Source organism: Rhinatrema bivittatum, chromosome 9, assembly GCF_901001135.1.
Source record: "Rhinatrema bivittatum chromosome 9, aRhiBiv1.1, whole genome shotgun sequence".
NCBI lineage: Eukaryota > Metazoa > Chordata > Amphibia > Gymnophiona > Rhinatrematidae > Rhinatrema > Rhinatrema bivittatum.
This window is the reverse complement of record NC_042623.1, coordinates 161261831-161281565: the sequence shown is the minus strand read 5'-3', so window position 1 is coordinate 161281565 and position 19735 is coordinate 161261831. Positions and strand designations below refer to the sequence as shown.

The 19735-nt window shown below is 46.2% G+C and overlaps 1 protein-coding gene across 6 annotated transcripts in view; it reads right to left on the bottom strand.

Moving 5' to 3' along the window:
* Window positions 1-14959, bottom strand: part of SAP130 (Sin3A associated protein 130) — a 147014-nt gene extending 132055 nt beyond the window's left edge. For 2 of the 6 annotated variants that reach the window (XM_029615571.1, XM_029615574.1), the window contains exons 1-7: window positions 14470-14593; window positions 14042-14159; window positions 13356-13597; window positions 11482-11640; window positions 10330-10441; window positions 9886-10013; window positions 9599-9723 (exon numbers count right to left, since the gene is read on the bottom strand). In XM_029615571.1, the coding sequence (XP_029471431.1) occupies window positions 9599-9723; window positions 9886-10013; window positions 10330-10441; window positions 11482-11640; window positions 13356-13597; window positions 14042-14159; window positions 14470-14535 (950 nt within the window). In that variant the 5' untranslated portion in view covers window positions 14536-14593. Of the gene's footprint in view, window positions 1-9598; window positions 9724-9885; window positions 10014-10329; window positions 10442-11481; window positions 11641-13355; window positions 13598-14041; window positions 14160-14271; window positions 14396-14469; window positions 14594-14940 lie in introns of those variants that run through there. The other 4 variants (XM_029615569.1, XM_029615570.1, XM_029615573.1 and 1 more) reach the window with 3 other exon arrangements.
* Between the last annotated feature and the right edge of the window lie 4776 nt (window positions 14960-19735).

The following is a 19735-nucleotide window of genomic DNA, read 5'->3' as shown; positions in this document are numbered from 1 at the left end:
TCCTGTAAAAATTCCAGAATCATGGGGGATCTTGGTCGTCCAAGGAGGCCACAAATATTTTCCAGATCCACACGTACGCCAACGATGTTGAGAACTTATGCACGCAGAGCAAGGTGGCAATTACTGCTGCCGAATATCCACGCTTCGTCAAGCGAGCCCTCTCAAGGACCATACCGTAAGACAAAACAGAGTTGGGTCCTCGTGAAGGATCGGACCTTGTTGGAAAAGGTCCCTGTGTGGGGAGAGGCATAGGGAGCTCTCCACCAGAAGCCTCCGCATGTCTGCATACCACGGGCGTCTGGGCCAATCCAGGACCCCAGAAGGACTAATCCTCTGTGGTGTTCAATCTTACGAATGACCTTGCCCAGCAGAGGCCACAGAGGGAAGGCGTAAAGCAAGACATCCTCTGGCCATGTCTGGACAAGGGTGTCGATCCCTTGGGAGCACTGATCTCTTCTGCAACTGAAGAGTCGGGGGGTCTTCGCATTGTGAGATGAGACCAGTAGGTTGATGGATGGGAGGCATCAGTGATCTACTAGGAGCTGGAAGGCTCTGGTCGACAATGCCCATTCCCTTGGATCCAGACTCTTCCTGCTGAGAAAGTCTGCTCTAATGTTGTCTTTGTTCACGAAGTGGGAAGCTAAGGTCCCTTGAAGATTTAACTCCTCCCATTCCATAAGGGGGTGTATGTCCAGAGACACTTGGTGGCTTTTGGTTCCTCCCTGGCGGTTGATGTAGGCTACCACTGTTGCATTGTCCCACTTAACGCGGACTGCTTGTCCCTAGAGACTGTGGTTGAATTGCAGACATGGGGCTTCCAAGGCTGTTTATGTTCCAGTACGCCTCTTCCTTGGTCCATCGCCCATGGGTTGTCAATTCCTGACAGTGAGCTCTCCACCCTTGGAGGCTCGCGTCTGTCATGAGGGCAAGCCAGTTTGGTGGGGATAGACTTACACCCTTGCTTAGATGAACTTCCTGTAGCCACCACTGGAGTCGAGAACATACTTCCATCGCGAGGTGGAGGTGAATTGAGTAGTCTTGAGACAATGAGTTCCAACATGACAACAGGGAGCATTGGGGTGGCCACATGTGTGCCATCGCCCACGGTACTACCTCCAATGTTGATGCCATAAAGTCAAGGACCTGGAGACATCAGTTTCCTTATCCTCAAGGGAGAGAGAAAGACTTTGTCCTGCTTGGTGTCGAAATGGACTCCCAGGTACTCTAAGGACTGGGAGGGCTTGAGGCTTCTCGTGACCATGTTCACAACCCAACCGAGTTCCTGAACTAGGGACCTAACCCTCCTGGTCACCTGGAGGCTCTCTTCCAACGACTCTGCCCAGATCAGCCAGTGGTCTAAGGGTGCACCATGATCCCTTCTTTCCTCAGTGCCACTGTCATAACCACCATAATTTTGGAGTATGTTTTGTGGGTGGTTGCCAGGCCGAAGGGCAATGCCCAGAACTAATAATGGCAGCCCAGTACTGCAAAGCGAAGGAAATGCTGGTGGTCTTGACAGATTGGGATATAAAGGTAGGCCTCCAAGAGGTCCAAGGAAGTTAAGAACTCTCCCGGTTGTACGGCCATTATGATTGAGGAAGAGTTTCCATGCGGAAGTGAATTATCCGCAGATCACGACTGACGCTCTTGAGGTCCAGGATGGGGCAAAATGAACCCTCTTTCCTGGGTTTGATGAAATAGATGAAATAACACCCCTTATTTTCCTGAGGCATAGGTAACGGGGTTATAGCCCTCAAACTGAGGAGCCTTATCAATGCGCATTCCACTGCCAGTTTTTCTTGTGCTGGGAGTGGCAAGGTGACATCATGAACATGTCCCAAGGGACGCTGCGAAATTCCAGAGCATATCCCTCTCATATGATGTCCAGTACCCATTTGTCTGACGTAATCTCAACCCACTGCTTATAGAGGGATAGTCAGACCCTAGCTCCTTGTCCCGTGGAAGGGCTGGCCAAACTTCATTGGGAAGTCTGGGTTGAACCCGAGCCCAAACCAGTTCTTCTTTTTGGTTGCCGGCTCCCAAAGGACTGAGGGCCAAGATGTCTGTAGGGCCAGAAGCACTGGTTGCCCCTGGCCCGACCCTCATGGGCGAGGGGTGCTGCAATCTCTTTTTCTTACCTTCTGGTAGCTGAGGCACTGGAGATTCACCCCACTTACTGGCTAGCTTTTTCAATTTACTTCCGAATAGGAGAGATCCCTTCAATGGCATTTTTGTGAGGTTTGCCTTAGAGACCGCATCTGCTGACCAATTTCATAGCCATAGTTGTCTTAGGCCACCACCGCTGAGGCTGCTCTTTTGGCCGAGGCATGCACTAAGTCAGAGCTTGCATCCGCTAGGAAGGCTGTGGCGGGCTCCATCGCCTCTCTGGAATGCGCTCCTGAGTTATCTGCCTCTCTCTCAAGAAATAGACACAAGTGAGCTACCAGGGAACAGGAGGAAGCAATCTGCAGTGTCATTGCCGTTGCATCAAAAGCTTGCCTAAGAATGGACTCCAACTGCCTATCGTGCGCATCCTTCAAGGTTGCTCCTCCCTCTACTGAGATAGTTCGCTTTGAAACGGTGCAGACCTTTTGGGAAATGCAGGCATTCTTTGGCCGCTGGCTCCAGAGGGGGTTCAAGGCCTCCAAGGCCCGACATCCTTTAAAGCTAGCTTCCAGAACGTCCCTCTCCAGGTCAATCAACTCCTTGATGGCTTCCAGCATAGGGAAATAGCAAGAGGCTTTCCATAGAGACACCAGGATGGGATTCTTCTTTGGTTCCAACATAGGGTCTGTGCCAGGAACTCCCAGAGTCATCAGGGTCTGGGAGACCAGGGCCGGCAATTCATCTCTGTGGAAAAACCGTAGCATGGTCCGGTATGGCTCCAGGCATGGAGGGATTTCCCCATCCTCCAAAGAGTCGGCATCCCCTTCGTTGTCCATGGTGTCTGGGTCCCTGTCAGGGATACCCTTGGTGAGGCGAGGCATGTCCCATGCTGATAGGGCTGGGAGGACAAGGTCTTCCCAGCTGGGCCTCAGACTGGGCAGGGCAGCAGCCGACTGCACCTGAACAAAGGCTTGAAGGCTCTGAAAGAATTCCACCCAAGAACAGGTCGCCGGGTCCATATCTAGCCCAGGAGGAACTGGGGTAGGCACTGCTGAACTGCCCTCTCTTGAAGAGGACACAGCCCTGGGATTATTCAGATTTGGGGGTTGTGTCCTCTGACTTGGAGAAGTTATGAGAGTCCAGCCCTCCCTGAGCCTCCTCACAGTGTTGACATAAGAAGGAATCTAGGTCAGACTGTGCAGCCCTAATATGGCAGGCAGCACAAAGAGTGTTGCTTGTACTTCTTTGTTGCTGGAGCCATAGTTCACTGTAGCTTGTGCGTTCAGTCAGCTAGTACTTAGACTTGAGCGCGCACAAATCCGCCTCGACACGCTTAAGCATAAGAGTCCGGTTGTGTGCAAATGTATGTGTGTACTTATGTGCGTTGGTGTGCGCACAGGACTACATGCACATTAGGGGCATAAGGCCGGCCCACACTGCGCGTACCGATGGTCAATGAGGGAAAATGGTGCAGCACCAAACAAGCACAAGATGGCGCTGCTGCAGTCTGCCACGTGGAGAGCCCTCCGAGCCTGAAGTGGGGCCTAGACCATCGGGGGCCGGTTAACCCGCTCGGAAACCTCCTTACCTTGCCCTAACGGGATCGGGAACATCGTCAGTACAGCGCACCGAGCAAGGAGACCAGAAGAAAGACTTACCGAAGCCCTTCCATGTCTCTGAATCAGAGGAGCTCTTTACTTACCTGGGCTCAGCACTTACCAGCTGAGTACAGAGGACTTAGTCCATCACCACCGCACTCTGCTTCCTGCACCCGCTGTCTTTCAGCTGCTTCAGCAGCAAACTCCACACCAGTAACCGCTACTGGACCAAGGCACACTTCTGAGGGATCTCGGAAATCGCCTCAGGAATTCTCAACTGGGGAAGGGGACTTTTAGGTATCAACACAGGAAAGCGGGGCTCGATATTTCTCCAATTTAAAGGTAAATTTTCTTCTTCGAACTAGTACTGCAATCCCGCTAAACATCAATGCTGGTGTGTGGATAGCACGTCCACATCTGCTAAAAGACAGAGATAATGAATGGCTGAGATCACTGCAGGGGTATATCTAAGGTGATGTCAGCTTTGAAACCTGACTCCCTCTCCATCTGCTAGCAGGGAAGCACATAACCCATTGGTCCTAAGTCCATCTGGTTTCAACGCTAGGAAAAATACTTTTTCACTCAATGCACAATTAAGCTCTGGAATTCAGTGCTGGAAGATGTAGTAAAGGCAGTTAACATAGCTGGGTTTAAAAGAAAAAAGGTTTGGACAGATTCCTGGAAGAAAAGTCCATAAATTGCTATTAACCAGGTAGACTTGAGGAAAGCCACTGCTTATCCCTGGGTGTAAGCAATATGAAATCCATCTACCATTTGGGATCCTACCAGGCACTTGTGAACTGGATTGGCTACTGTTGGAAACAGGATACTGGGCTTGATGGAAACTTGGTCTGACCCAGTATGGCAGTTCTTATATTCTTATGACCTGAAGAACAGAAGAACTCACAGCCCTTTCTGGGAGATCTGAAATAAATAGTACTTCATCCTTGACCTCTTTTCAAGGAAGAGATAGAGTTACAAAGCATGTGGCTGACTGAACCAGCCTAATACCATCACCCCTGAGGTCTATAGTGACAGCAACGCAAAGTCCCCCGAGTGGTGTTCGACCACCCAGAGCAGAAGATTCCCTGTGAAGGAGTATGCCAATACAGCAGCCCACAAGAAGGAAGGGTCCACCTCAGCGGAACACACTGACCTGGACAATCTCCCCACAAAAAGGAGAGAACTGCCCAAGCAGCCCTTGAAACAGCCGCGACCAGGACTATTGGGAAGGGGGGGGGGGGGGGCAAGATGGGCTTCCAATAATTATCCCTAGCCAGCAACTGAATTTTGCTTCCTAAACTTCCAGTTGTCTCTTTGAAAGGGTAAAACTACAACAAGGTTGAGATTGCAATAAATAACTGGAGCTACATGGGCTCTGGCATGCCTGAAGGAAAATGCATAGCCCCCATGGAATTTTCCTATTTGCTACTGGAGGAAAGAGACGTAAAGAGTGTGGCATGCTTGAGGAGGGAGGGAGAACGATCACTTCCGACCCTCTGACAAACTCTGAATCTGGCACAACACAAAGAAGACAAGGAGTCAGGCCAGCATAAAAGCTGATTTCAAGGCTTCTCTTGCTGCTGGACCCACCAAAGGAACAAAGTTACCCGGAACCACCTGGTGCAGGAATTCAGACTCCAACCGAGTCAGTTCCCATGGAAGAAAAAGGAGAATCAGTCCCCACAGGATTGTCGCCTGCAGCACCCCCAAGACTCTTCCTATGCTCCACTGAGCCTGGGCCTAAAGCCTTCCTGGGAGTGGCTCACTCCCCACTGCTGCATCATAAACTGAAGACAGGGAAATAATGAAGAGCTGAAGGCAGCACCAGACCTTTATAGGGGAAGTGAAGTCAGCTTTGAGCTTTTTTACCTCTGTGTTTTCTCTGCTAGCAGCTGGACATACCATCCAATCCAGACAAGTGGGTTAAGGAAAGACCAATTGGCCCACCCAATCTACCTAGCTGCACCACAGTGCAAATATGTATATCCCAGCTATAGAAACATGACCTAGTCTTCCATTTCAGGCTCATATTCCCTCACTTTTGCCAAACCATTGATAGTCTTGCTCTCCAGATGGATGTGGCTAAAATTTAGCAGGAGCTTTGATACCTCACAGGTCGATCCAGTAAGGGCAGGTAGGAAGAGCTGCGTTAGTGCCTGGCGCACCCGCGGTTGTCGCATGCACAGTCCGGCTCACCTACCGCTCGATCCTGTACTCTAATCTCATGCAAATGTAAGCAGCGTCCAAGAAGCGTTTGGCGAAGTGTTAGGCCCGTGCAACCCATTTTACTGTATAGGCGCTTAATACAGCGCCTATACAGTATCCTGGGTGCGCTGGTACCTGTCATTTCAAATGACATTTGAAATGACAGGCACCAGGAAGTGGATCCCAACTTTAACCCTAAACCCTAAAAACCTAAAATCCCCTCCTCCCGAAGCGGCTCAACATGTGCCAACTTACCTTTTGTTGTTTTTCAGCCCTTTCAGCCTTCTCTGCCATCCTCTCTGCCGTCCTCTGGAGGGGGGGGGGGCAGCCGGCGGCGAAAGCGGCTTGCAGCGGTGTCCCCCCCGGTCCCGGTTCTCCTGGATCTCGATGACAGTGGGCTGCCTCCAGCGCTCACGTCACCAGCGGCCAAGAAATTAAAAGAAGAGCACGGGTGCAGCCAAGGGGGGGAAAAAAAAAAAAGACGTCATGCCCGCCCGTCCCTGTGCTTTCATTGGCTTGAGCGCCCAAATTGACGGCGCCGTCAATTTGGGCGCTCCAGTCCTGTAGGTCTCGCAGAGCGGCTCCACCAGTTACCAGAATAGTAGTCCTCTTCGTGATTACCTACACTGAAGCGTCCACCTTGTGGACCTTGAGAAGATCCAAGAACTCTTCTGGAAGAGGATATAGCTCTACCTACCCTCAGAGAAGCCTCAGGAGAATCCCATTCTCTGGACAACAATTGCAGAAGCATAGGATGAAAAGGAAATGTTTTCGCTGGTGGGCGCAGACTGGCCAGGACAGGGTCTCTCTTCTTTGTCACCATACTGGGCCCTGGGGGATCTTGTGGAGCCTCAATAACCAACTCGGCCAGGACATGGGGGATGAGAGGGACTAACTCATCCCTCTGAAATAGGCGAAAGACCCTAGGTTCATCTCCTTCCATTTGAACATATGGAGTGGGATCATCCATGGATCAGGCAGAGGATCCTGAGAAGGACCAGGAATAACAGGGTGGGGGAATCACCCAGATTCGAGAAGACCCCTGAGGAACCCCTGCTCCTGAAGATCCAACCCCTGCTCCCTGAGGGACCCCTGTAGTATCTAGGGGATCTGCCATCCTGATCACTTTGGGTGGAGGGGGACCCGAAGCTGGATCCTGTTGCTGGCTTAATCTTGCTAAATAAGCATTATGAAGTAAAAGGACAAAGTCAGCAGAAAATAGCCCCAGAAGAGGTTCTGAGGGAGGAATAGCAGGGGGATCCCCCGAAGGTGCCTCTAGATCCAGAGGGTTAACAGGAGTTAAAATCGGCGGCAAGGGAGAAAATCCGAGGTCTGCATCGCAATCTGGCTGTGGGGGAACAGCCAGCTCCAAAAACAAAATGGCCACCGCTCCCACGCTAGACAGGATCGGGGCTGACCTCTCAGAAGTCAGTCGCGAGTGTGAATGCAAATTAGGATGGCTCACAGGCCTCGACGGACCCTCTCCACTGGGGAGGCACCTCGCACATATGCCTTCCCGAGAGAGCCGCATCCCGGGCTCTCCACAGGCACTGCATCGCATGGAACACGGCATAGGGGAGGAAAGCGCGCCGCTAAATAGAAATCAACCCCGGAGGCTGTCAGGAGTGGGTAAGTAAAGAAGAACTCCACTCTGTATAGAGAAATGACTTGAACTTTTTTTTTTTTTTTAAACAGAGGAATGTCGCTCTCTATCAGTGCTGCCCCGAGGAACTCTGCATCTCAGGGCAGTGGGTTGTTGCAGAGGGGGAGAGGTCGGGCCACCAACATTCACCCTTAAAAGGACAGCAAAAAAGCTAAGCCTGTGAAAAGAGAAAGGCACAGAGCTTACCTTCAATAAAGTGAACAGAATTAAGAAAACAGAATTAAGAAAAACAGAACTATCAGTTCTACTTGCAAGTTTCAGATTAACTGAACACTGAGAAAAATTAACACCGATGCCTTCCTCTTATTTATTTATTTAAATTTGATCCAATAGAGAAATAAGGAATTAAAGGAGGAAGAAAATCAAATAATCTCTCCTCTAACAACTTTACTGGGGAACCGCAGGGTTTGTCACCTTCATCTACTGGAGTCAGAGAAATACTAAAGGGATGCAGAGGGCGCACCAGCTTATGAGAGGCCACCCTTCGAGTTTTTCTCTGACTCCACCTGCTGGAAGGGGGACATAACCCACTGTCTGGACTGATCCAAGTATGTATAGGGAAATACTTTTACAAAATCAGTTACAGTTTGAATGATATCACCAGCTAATCTGTCACAGGGATGCTAGAAAGACCACAATAATCAATCTCATAAACAAACTAAGAAAACACAATAAGCTCTATATAAAAGATTTTCAAAGCATGTGCCCTGCTCAGAAAAAGGTGAGTTTTAAAAGCCCAGGGCACACATCACTTGCGGGATATGCAAATAAGTTGGGCTCATGTGCACCAAGCACATTTTAAGCCACCCAGATACGCATGCATTTCCCGGAGTGTGCACATCTCAGAAGTTTACAAAAGGGGCATGAACATTTTGGCGTGTGAACCAGAGATGTGCATGTAAATACTTATGCAGCACGGTGCACACTAAGGTCCCCTACCATGTAACTTTACTTCTGCTATGGATGATGTGCAAGTTAAAAAAAAAAAAAAAAAAAAAAAAAAGAAATAAAGAAAAATAGGCAGATTGGTGGGGTCTTAAGGGTCTGGGCTAACTGGGGGGAGTAAAGGCTATCAAAACAGGGGGGTTTGAAGGACCTCTCTCTTAACTGTGTACACTGGTGATAAACTGGTAATAGCGTCAGCGTGTGATCCTTTTAGAATCCCCTGATTTATGCGGTAGAAGGGGGATTTGGGTGCATAGGCGTGTGCCCACTTAAAATTTGGCACACATTTGCACACAGCCAAGCTATAACATGCGCGCATATACATGTGAAAGTTATAAAACAGTCATGATCCTGGGCGTGGGCTGACGCATGCACGTGTTAACATGCTATACATTAAGTAGACGCCTTGGTTCTCAACCAACACCCTGAAAACAACCTCTCAAACAGCTTCCCCAACATCAGCACTTGCTTTTCTTAGCTTTATGTGAAGAGTTTGGATGGCGGAGTTCTGTTAATTTGAAATCTTGTTTGAATATTGCTAGTGATAATCCATAAGATGTGATATTTGGATTATAACTGTGTGGCCTCAACCTAGTTACAGCGATATGTACCTAACAGAGGACTGAGGTCAGAAGGCATGTAGTTGTTGAAATTACCCCCATTGAGGAATATCGTTCATAGACGACACAAAAGAGCCTTTTTGTATTTAGCTCTATTAATGTGGAATGCCCTCTTGGTTGATCCAAGATCATAATCTTAAATCTTTTAGAAAGCATCTGAAAATGTTATTTCAAGTCATTTTAGTTGAACTACTGTTTTTAATGTGTGTTTCTGTTTGTTGTTCTTTTATTATGTATGTAACCTGCCCTGAATAAATGTATCAGAAGTGGCAGGATATAAGAATTTATAAATAAATACTTTATCTGAAGACCATGCAATTTTGAGAAGGCAGACTGGAAAGGAGCTGTCCTGTAACTGTTACAATCTAAGGAGGTGTGTGTTATAAAAGTTCAGTACCAAAACCTACCACTCACAGTTAAGGATTCCTCCTTAGGCTTAGAGCCTAGTGAATTCCTACCTTAGGCCAGGCTCCACTGCATGGGCTCCAGTTGTAGTTATTACTGGCGACTGAGCTCTTGTGGCTGACACAGTTGCAACTACGGCAGGGGGCACAGTGGTGGAGGTAGTTACAGGCGGTCGAGACTGCAGATACAAAAGAAGATTAAGACGAACCCAGTGCCAAAGCAATAACCAGGTCAAGAGACAAAATGCCATCTAACTTGGCTAAAGAAAAGGGCATATGAGCAAGCACACTGAAAACTTCAACACAATGTGTTGAGAACGGAATCGACTTCCAAAACTTGCCTGTATTGGTTGATGAATAATATGCTGCGCCACTGGCTGCGCTGCTGCTGCACTTGGTAACTGCGCTGATGCAGGTCTCAAGACAGTTGTCACTTTAGAGCTAGACATAACAGCTGCGGCAGCTGCACCTAAGGAAGAGAAATCATGACGAGCATGTTAGCATGCTACATCTTCCAAACAGCCAACAATCAGTGCAGAGGTAAGAGCCCAGCAACCATGCTGTATCCCCTTTCTAGGAGCAAATAGAGAACTCCCAATAAAAGCAAAACCCTGGAGCCTGTTGCTTGCTTGAACTAAGCCACTTACTAAAGTCTCTCTTTAGTCTAGTATAAACTGTCACCATGTCATTATGTCTTTCCCCTGGGGTAGGAGCAGGAGCTGTAAGCCATGTGCTGCTGCCTGTCTTTCCCCTGGTATTAACTGTGTGCCACAGGTTGTCTTTACCTCTGGGTAGATGGGAAGCTCCAATGTGCAAAGGGGGTCCAGGTGTACTGCTGCGGATAATGGACATCTGGACATTGGCTGCCATGATATGATGCAGATTGCTGGGATGCCCCTGGGAAAAAGAAAAAGGACCAGGAGATCAGCATAGGAAAACAGGGAGAGCATGAAAAATGTTTATCCTCCACTCTGTTCTAAAATGCGTATTTGATGTAACCATGAGCCTTTAGATAGTCATTCAAAAGAAAGTCAGAACTGAAATGTCCAGAAACATTATTACTACTTATTTCAATGCTCTAACAGGCATACATATTTTGTACTATACGGAGCCTGATAGCTCAGTGTCAGTGCTGTGAACTGTTAAATAGAGGGTCCCCTATTCAATTCCAAAATCTGGTCTTCTGCACCCTGGGTCAGATGGAGATGCTGTGGAGGCCAGGTCCATTGTCCTGGAGGGTAGTGGGGGGGGGGAATCATGGTCATAGCAACACCTGGTGGATGGATTTAGAGTCCATGACAACAGGGCACCAGAAGGTTCCTTTGGGTTTGGCTCCTGGCCTCAGGACCATTTGTGCAAAGACCACACTAGTAACAGTGGGAGGGTCTTTAAAACAGGGGAAAATAAATTATTGGGCAGTTGTAAATGAAGGCTTATGGCATCAGCCTTAGTTCCAACTGAGCTGGAAGAGAAAGGAGGAAATACTGAGTCCAAAAAAAAAAAAGAAACAGTTAAAATAGTCAGGTTTGACTTAACAAGAAAACAAGCTCTCTCAGTAATGGGTCCACCTCTTGGATCTCTATTCCAACAACTTTAAAACTTCTGACCAACCCCAAAGAATTCAGAAAAAAAAACCCTAAAATCCTATCTATGGTCTATTGCGTTCAATATATCACACTTCAATTAACATTTTTCTGCTTATGTTATGCATTTTTAATGTATACCCAATCTTATGTTGTAATGAAACATTTTAAGAATTCGTTATTTTGGTGTTTTTTAAATTATGTATGTTTACTTTATGTAAACCACCTAGATCTTAGTTTGTATAAGCAGTACACAAAAGATTTTAAATAAATATTTCTCTGCTTTCTGATGTTTTTAAGGTGGCAGCATGCCACAGTTTGACCACCGTAGTGTCTCAGGAAGAAAGAGCAAACCTGTTGTCCACTAATAGTTGCCACAGGAATAGCAGAGGACTGTGGGAGGCTGCTCTCCATGGTTACGGTTACCTGCCCAGGGACCTTGGGCACAGCTGACAGGGAAGATGGAGGAGCTGGAGCAATGGGCCGGCTGGGCATTGTGGGTTTCAATGGCGGCTGTGAAAAATAAGGATATTAAGTTCACAATACTAGCAATTCCTTATCTCCTACTGCAGGCTTCAAGGATTCTCTTGAAGATTCTGCACAGTCAGGATTTTGTAAAGAGTTTAGGACGGAGATGACAACAGATTTATTGGCTAATTTTTTTACATCATCCAGCAAGTAACATTGGTGAAACAATGGGCCATATATGCCTAAGTCTCTACAAGAAGATTCAATAGGAAGCAAGACCTGAATATCATCTGTGCATATATAAATTTTAAGATCCAGATCACGAATGCGAGCACCAAGAAAGTATAAAAGAAAAGAACATTAAAAAGGACTGGAGACAACAGTCATCCCTGAGGCACCCCTTATAGAATCATTCAAGGCTTGAAAAGCTTATCAAGGAACTTAACTTTTTGAGTTCTGTTTCCTAAAAAAAGAAAAACCAAGCAGCCACCATCCCAATGATTCCTAATTTGCTAGGCCATTTAAGAAGTAAAAGATGATCTACTACATCAAAGGCACTAGGAGAGGTCAAGCAAAATTAAGAAACCCAACTTCCCTGAATCCATCAAAAAAATGCATATTAAATGTAGGTACTTTGGGTAAAAGGACCATTTATGCTGATTTTTCATACCTATCCTATTGTTGCTGGTACCTTCCTGGTTCCAACAGGTTAAAGCCTGGGAATAATTTTAGATTTGGCACTTTCCATGGAAGCTCGGATGTCTAATATCACCAGAAAGGTTTTCCCTCAATTTACGTTTAAGTAGTTTAAACCTTTTCTCCAGCATGACCAACTGTGAACATTGTTGTAGGCAGTCACCCTTTTCCATCTTGATTGTTCTAACAATTTATTTAGGTCTTCCAAAAAAAATGTTACAGAGACTGAAGATTATACAAAACACAGTAGCAGGACTCGTTACCCGTTACCATAGATGGGATAGGGCAACTTCCCTTTTGATAGCAGATCACTGACTTCCAGTGAGGTTATATGTGTGGTGTTTAAGGCCTTTACTCCTGCCTGTAGGTTAACAAGAAATAGTAGTCTGGAATATTTAGCAGAGCAGCTAACTTGGTATTCCCCCCTCCTCATACCAAGTCTAGTCAGGGGGTTCTATTTGAGGGTGCCATCTATGAAAGAGATTCTTGTAATTGGAAGAGTTATGGAATGCACTAATTTCTGAGCTGAGATCTGATGGGAAGAGAGTTACTAGTCTTTTTGTAAATGTCTTTTTATTTACTCAGTCTAATGTTTTTTGGTACAGTTAATCTAGGGGGTGATTATTTAATTTGGTTATTTTTTGTTTTTATGACTCAGTTTTAGATGATAATGCATTATTTTTGTGTTATATTAGCTAAGTTTTCAGTTTTATTGATTATATTTCATTATACAATTTTGGTTATTGCTATATGTACTCTGTGTTGAATGGGTTATCAACCTTGGAGAGAAATCTCTAAATTAAATTAAAAGGGTTTCTGATCATAAGCCCTCAAGACAAGACAGAGCATGATTGGAAGATCGCTGAGAAGCAGTCAGCCTAACTTCAATATACACCAAAACACTGCAACCCTTTTCCACAAATTCAATACTACATCCAGCATAAAGAAAAAAAATGCATTTCAAAGAAAAGGACCATGCAATGAATCCTAGTCCACCAATAGCTCTTCATTCTCTGTTCCTCTTCTACTTTGTTGTTAATATGGAGATAGAGTAATTCTGTTACCTTCATGAGCCCTTCGGGGAAAGAAAGTGGCACCGCTGGAGCAAGATGGGCTGGCTGTGCTGTCACTGTCACAGGGGCACCAGGCTGGACTGTATGGTGTGGCGTTAACATCTGGGCTTGAGGGTACGGTCTGACTACCACAGGCTCCTGTTTTTCATCTCGACATTGGAGAGAAGGGCCAAGACCTAGATGTTCCCTGGCATTAATTTCAGGCTCCCGACTTGCTTCATCACCAGTTAATGCTGAAAAAAAGAAAGTAAACAAACTAAAATACAGGAAGACAATATTATGACATTCAGATTGCACCAAGGCATGGGAGAATGCAAGCACGCTTTGTAACACAGATCCTGTCACACTGTCAAGTCATTAACCCTCAACAATATCCCATTGTTGTTCTAATCGAAAATTACTTTTAAATTTCTTTCTGCTGCTGCTTCAGTCCATCATTCGGCCAAATCCCACATCCATCCTTCAAAGTTCCATCCCCTGACATTCAACCCACAAACGGAGGGGCTCAGTTGCTTGGATTCACAATTGGGAAGCACCATCACAGAGACAGAATCTACTCAGTATCCATCCTTCACAGCCTAGCTGTAGTATTCCAATTAGCACGTCCTCAACAGGCCGAAAGTCACAGCACAAGAATGCAGCCTTCAGAAACAGCTTAAAGGCATTCCAGAAGTTACCTGCAACTGATGAGATCAGTCCCCCTGCAGGCCCAGCACTAGTTATCTGGGGCTGTGCTGATCCTAGGCCTGAAATAGGGACTCCAGAGCGCGGAAACTGCTGTGAGCTCATTTCCACCTAAAGAACAAGAAGAAAAGAAATGAAACGCACCACTTCACACTACAAGGAATTAAGCTTCAAAAACGCTGAAGGATCTGGTGCAGGGGCTTCTAAGAACCAGAATGTCTACCAATGGATTGAAACGGCTACCACTGCTCTCAGTTGGAGTCACTGTCCGGTTTACAATAAACAATCCACTATAAATATGCCGGATTAGACATGCCCTTGTGACTGAGACACACACATTTGACATAAAAACACATAAAGCTAAGAGACCCATTTCCTACCCCTGCTATCCATATATATTTAATGCGCTTGGGGGCCTTACCGGATGCTGTCTGTCTGTCGGCATCGGGAGGACTGGTAAAGTGCGCATGCGTACACCAGTGCACATGCGCACTCCAGCAGTTCCCCCCGATTCTCGATAGCAACAGATCTTGGTAGCTTGGATCCTTTCTTCCTGCATGGGCTCCATAGTGGGTGGGGTGCGAACGCGCGCGTGCGCACTCCACCGACTACACTATGCCCTCTGTTGTTGGCCCCGCCTCTGTATACATAGGCAAAGCGCGCACTTCATTCATCCCTCACGCGCGGGTGCTCGCTTTGGGGATAGCAGGTAGTGGGTCTCGACATCCTGGCCCACGGGGAGAGAAGTTGATAGCACTGTTGGAACTGGCTGCCATGGCTCTGAGAGAATGCAGCCTTCACAGGTCCCGGTGTGCAGCACTGTGGCTAGCAGGGATGTCAGGTCCTGCTGACCACAATACACACACCTGCCAGAGGCGGGGTATAAACTTACCTGATCTATCACCCAGAGCGATGATAGCAGATGGAGGTACGAGGGAGGTTTTCCACAGAGCCCCAGCCACTCATACATCCATACACTCTGCAGAGCCTGGTCCGGCTAACCACGCCCACTCGCCAGCCCCGATCATGCACACTAAATTCATCAACCCTTCACGCATTCACACACCTTCCATACGACACCGCCCCGGAGCCACTCATCCCCAGACCCCATGACTCTACTCTCAGCCATAAGTGCGCGCACACACACACATCCCTGCTTCCCTTGACTCAAGAACCATGCCCTTACTCCTTTCATACCACCCAGCCACACTTGCCCAGACAACCCTGCCACACACCCCATCTCAGCCATAAGCAAGTATAGCCATCCCTTTCTCTCCCCCTCCCCCCAGCAGCTATGCTCACTCACGCCCACCCTTACCTCTTCCTCCTTCAGAAAATCTTAAGCAGTATTACAACTCCTCCTGTACATTCCATCCCACAATCAGACTCAAGATTGACTGACTACTCTAGAAGTTGCCACCTCCATCTTTGCAAGTGTACATTATTGATTGAAACTGTGGTGTCTAGAAAGTTAACTCTTTCTGTGGAGTAGTCCAGAAGTGACCAACTCTGGTCCTTGAGAGCCACAAACAGGCCTGGTTTTTAGGATATCCACAATGAATATAAATGAAATAATTTGCATACAATAGAGGCAGAGCATGCAAATCTATCTCATGCATATTCACTATGGATATCCTGAAAACCAGGCCTATTTGTGGCACTCGAGGACCAGAATAAAATAAGAAGCTTGGGAGTGAGGACCAAGGTGGTGGCGTGGATTACAAACTGGTTGACTGATAGGAGACAGCATGTAATGATAAATGAAACCTACTCTGAAGAAAGGACCGTGTTAACTGGATTGCCACAGGTATCGCTGTTCGTACAAATTCTGTTCAATCTATTTGTGAGTGACATTGCAGAAGGAATAGAAGGTAAAATTTGACTATTTGCAGATGAAACTAACATTTGCAATAGAGTGGACATGCCTGAAGGAGTAGAGAGAATAAAAAGTGATTTAAGAAAGCTTGAAGAGTGATCGTAGATTTGGCAACTGGAATTCAATGCAAGAAGTGCAAAATCATGCATCTGGGATGCAGTAATCCAAAAGAGCTTTATGTAACGGGGAATGAAAGACTGGTGTGTACGGACCAAGAGAGAGATCTTGGGGTAATAGTATCTGGCAATCTGAAGATGACGAAGCAAGGTGACAGTTAAAGCTAGGAGAATGCTGGGCTGCATAGAGAGAGGAATAACCAGTAAGAAAAAGAAGGTGAAAATGCCCTTGTACAGGTCCTTGGTGTGGCCTCACCTAGAGTACTATGTTCAGTTCTGGAGCCCGTATTTCAAAAAGGACAGAGATAGGATGGAGGTGGTCCAGAGAAGTGCGACCAAAATGGTGGGGTGTCTGTATCGGAAGACTTATGAAGAGAGACTGAAGGATCTGAGTATGCATACCCTGGAAGAAAGGAGGTGCAGGGAGATATGATACAGACCTTCAGATACCTAAAAGGTTTTAGTGATGCATGAACTTTGAACTTTTTCTGTTGGAAAGAAATCAATAGAACTGTGGGTCATGAAATTAAACTTCAGGGGGATGACTCAGAACCAAAGACAGGAAATATTTCTTCACGGAGAGGGTGGTGAATGCCTGAAATGCCCTTATGGAGGAGGTGGTGAAGATGAAAACAGTCAAAGAACTCAAAGGGGCATTGGATAAACACCATGGATCTTTAAAGGCTAGAGAACAGAAATGAAGAAATGCGTGCAGGAGAGTAACTTGTTATGTGGTGGTTAGTACCCTTAACAGAAGGCATTGAGATTACTACCCTTAACCAATAACCCTTAATGCTTTTAATGCACCTGTAATATTGCTCCCTACTTTGACTGCAGGAGGAAAAGGGGAATTGGATTCAGACAACAACCAAGAGGGGGCCCTGACTTCTACGGTCTGAGTATTGATACTCAGGCATAAGGGAAAAAGCGCAGGACTGCTTCTACGGCAAAATCAATAAGCAATGCATGTCAAGCAGCACAGTCTGAATTTTCAAGAAAGCTCATCACCTAGTAAAAAATGTTGCTAGCTGAAATATTTTGGGTTATCATAAAGCTTAGGATAACTGCACGGCGCAGTAGTTACTACTATTTAGAGAAACATGGAGGTTGCCTGCATGGACTGGCAGTTGCTACCTAGGGAAGCTTGCTGTGTAGACTGGATGGACCATTTGGTCTTTTTCTGCTGTCATTACTATGTTTCTATGTTACTAACTTTCTACAGTCTCAGTCAACAATGAACACTTGCAAACATCTGTATATAGAAAATCAACAGATGCAGCTACCTTTGCAGAGCTAATTTCCATCTTTCACAAACAAAAAAGTCCGTTATGTATGGTCAAGCTACATGATACGTATTTGTTTTGACCCAAAGGACAGGAATAAACACTTCAAAGCTCTAACTGAATCCTTCCAACAAAGGGGCTATTTCCCCAAAGTCATGTCCAAGAAAATTGAGACCTCACCTAAAATATCTAGGGAAAACCCACTAAGATAAGAAGAGTATTTGGTGTTGGGTTCCTTAGTGGGCCATCCCTCGGGTGGAGCAGGGTGAGCGGGGGAAGGGGGGGTTGGTAATCCCTGTCCAGTCTTGGCCCTTCTTGACTGAGGGGGGTAGATAGCCAGGGGTCCTGGTTCCCTCTCCTCCTCTGGGCCCTTCTCTCCCTCGGTGGGCCTGTCTCCTCAGCCTTCCGAGGGGGTTACATTAGTATCATCCGCAAACAGACAAACTGTATCTTCTATTCCTTCCGCAATGTTGTTCACAAAGATATTGAACTGATCCCTGTGGCACTCCACTTAACACCGTTCTCTCTTCAGAATAGGTTCCATTTACCATGATGCGCTGTCTCCTGTTAGTCAAACAGTTTGTAATCCAATCCACCACTTTGGCACCCACACCCAAGCTTGGTGGAGTGGATTACAAACTGGCTGGCTGACAGAAGACAGTGCATCATGGTAAATGGAACTTATTCTGAAGAGAGAACGGTGTTAATGTGAGCTATAACCACTTGAGCTTTGGGGCAGCTCAGTCTGAGGTAGGCTACCTGGACCATGACCAGAGGGGAGAGAAGAAATAGAAAGAATGGCCTCCACGCTTAAACTATACAAAAAAGAGCAGGGAAATCCCCCACCAGTGAATAAGGTTTAAAAAGGCAGGAAAGATGAAGAAACCCCAAAAGCTCTTTTTCTCTGCAGTATGTAAAAATCAGATCCCTAGAGGTCTTCATGCTTCTTTCTGCCAGGCTCATCTGTGAAGCCTGGATTAGTGTTTGGTTGTGGGTTCAGCTCAGGGGGACAGCCAGACAAGTTTATTGGGTATACATCTGTTGCCAAGAATGTCTTCCTGACAGAGAAGTAAATATGGAAAGTACCTATACTTATAGTCAGCTTGCAGAGCCTGTCTTGGTAACCAATAAGGAATGTCTTTTCATAATAAGGGCCAGTGGCTCTTATCTGCACCTGCACTACAACTTTCATTAGCCTAGCAGCCGTGTCTTAGCTAATCAGCAATTTCTGCTCCTTTCACAAATACTAATATTTTAGTCCTTATCTTTGTAAGAAGCAATATTTTCTGCTACTATTTTCTAAGGACGCTTCTTTGTACTCATGCTACATGAGTGAACATAGCTCAGCAATGACCTCTGAGCCTCTTACTCCAACAGCTTGGAGAAGAGACGACTGAGGGGGGATATGATAGAGGTGTTTAAAATCATGAGAGGTCTAGAACGGGTAGATGTGAATCGGTTATTTACTCTTTCGGATAGTAGAAAGACTAGGGGACACTCCATGAAGTTAGCATGGGGCACATTTAAAACTAATCGGAGAAGGTTCTTTTTTACTCAACGCACAATTAAACTCTGGAATTTGTTGCCAGAGAATGTGGTTCGTGCAGTTAGTATAGCTGTGTTTAAAAAAGGATTGGATAAGTTCTTGGAGGAGAAGTCCATTACCTGCTATTAAGTTCACTTAGAGAATAGCCACTGCCATTAGCAATGGTTACATGGAATAGACTTAGTTTTTGGGTACTTGCCAGGTTCTTATGGCCTGGATTGGCCACTGTTGGAAACAGGATGCTGGGCTTGATGGACCCTTGGTCTGACCCAGTATGGCATTTTCTTATGTTCTTATGTTCTTATCATTGCTTCATGGGAAATCCTGATGCAGAAGGTGCAGGATAGTTTAGATTTAATACTTCATTGTTCCTGTATTAATCAGAAACGCTATATCCTGCCTTGCCAGACAAGGCACAGACCTTATAATTTGTCATCGATGATATTGGCACTGCATTGTGATTTTAGCATAGGCCACCCAAACCCGATTTACAGGAGAGGCTAATATTCAGTTAAGAGAGAGAAAATAAACTACCAAAAGCAGATCAGAGAACTACAGATAAAATCTTTCAAGGTTTATTTCAAATGAGTTCAATTAATTTGCAGGGTAAGTGTACTTGAGTTAGAAATATGCCCCACCCTCTTTCCTTTCTGGGACATACTCAGTTTCTCACTCTTGTGATGTCATAATGATGTCACCATGGCTGCTTATAAAGGACTGAGTAACCTGAGAGCATCAACATTTGTGAGTTATGAGTATCTTTGCTGATTGAAGGACCGGATATCAGGGAATTAGAAAGGCCTGACGTTTCTGGAACTAAACCACAAGCTGTTACAGAAGGGGAGCGCTAGGATAGCGATCCCATC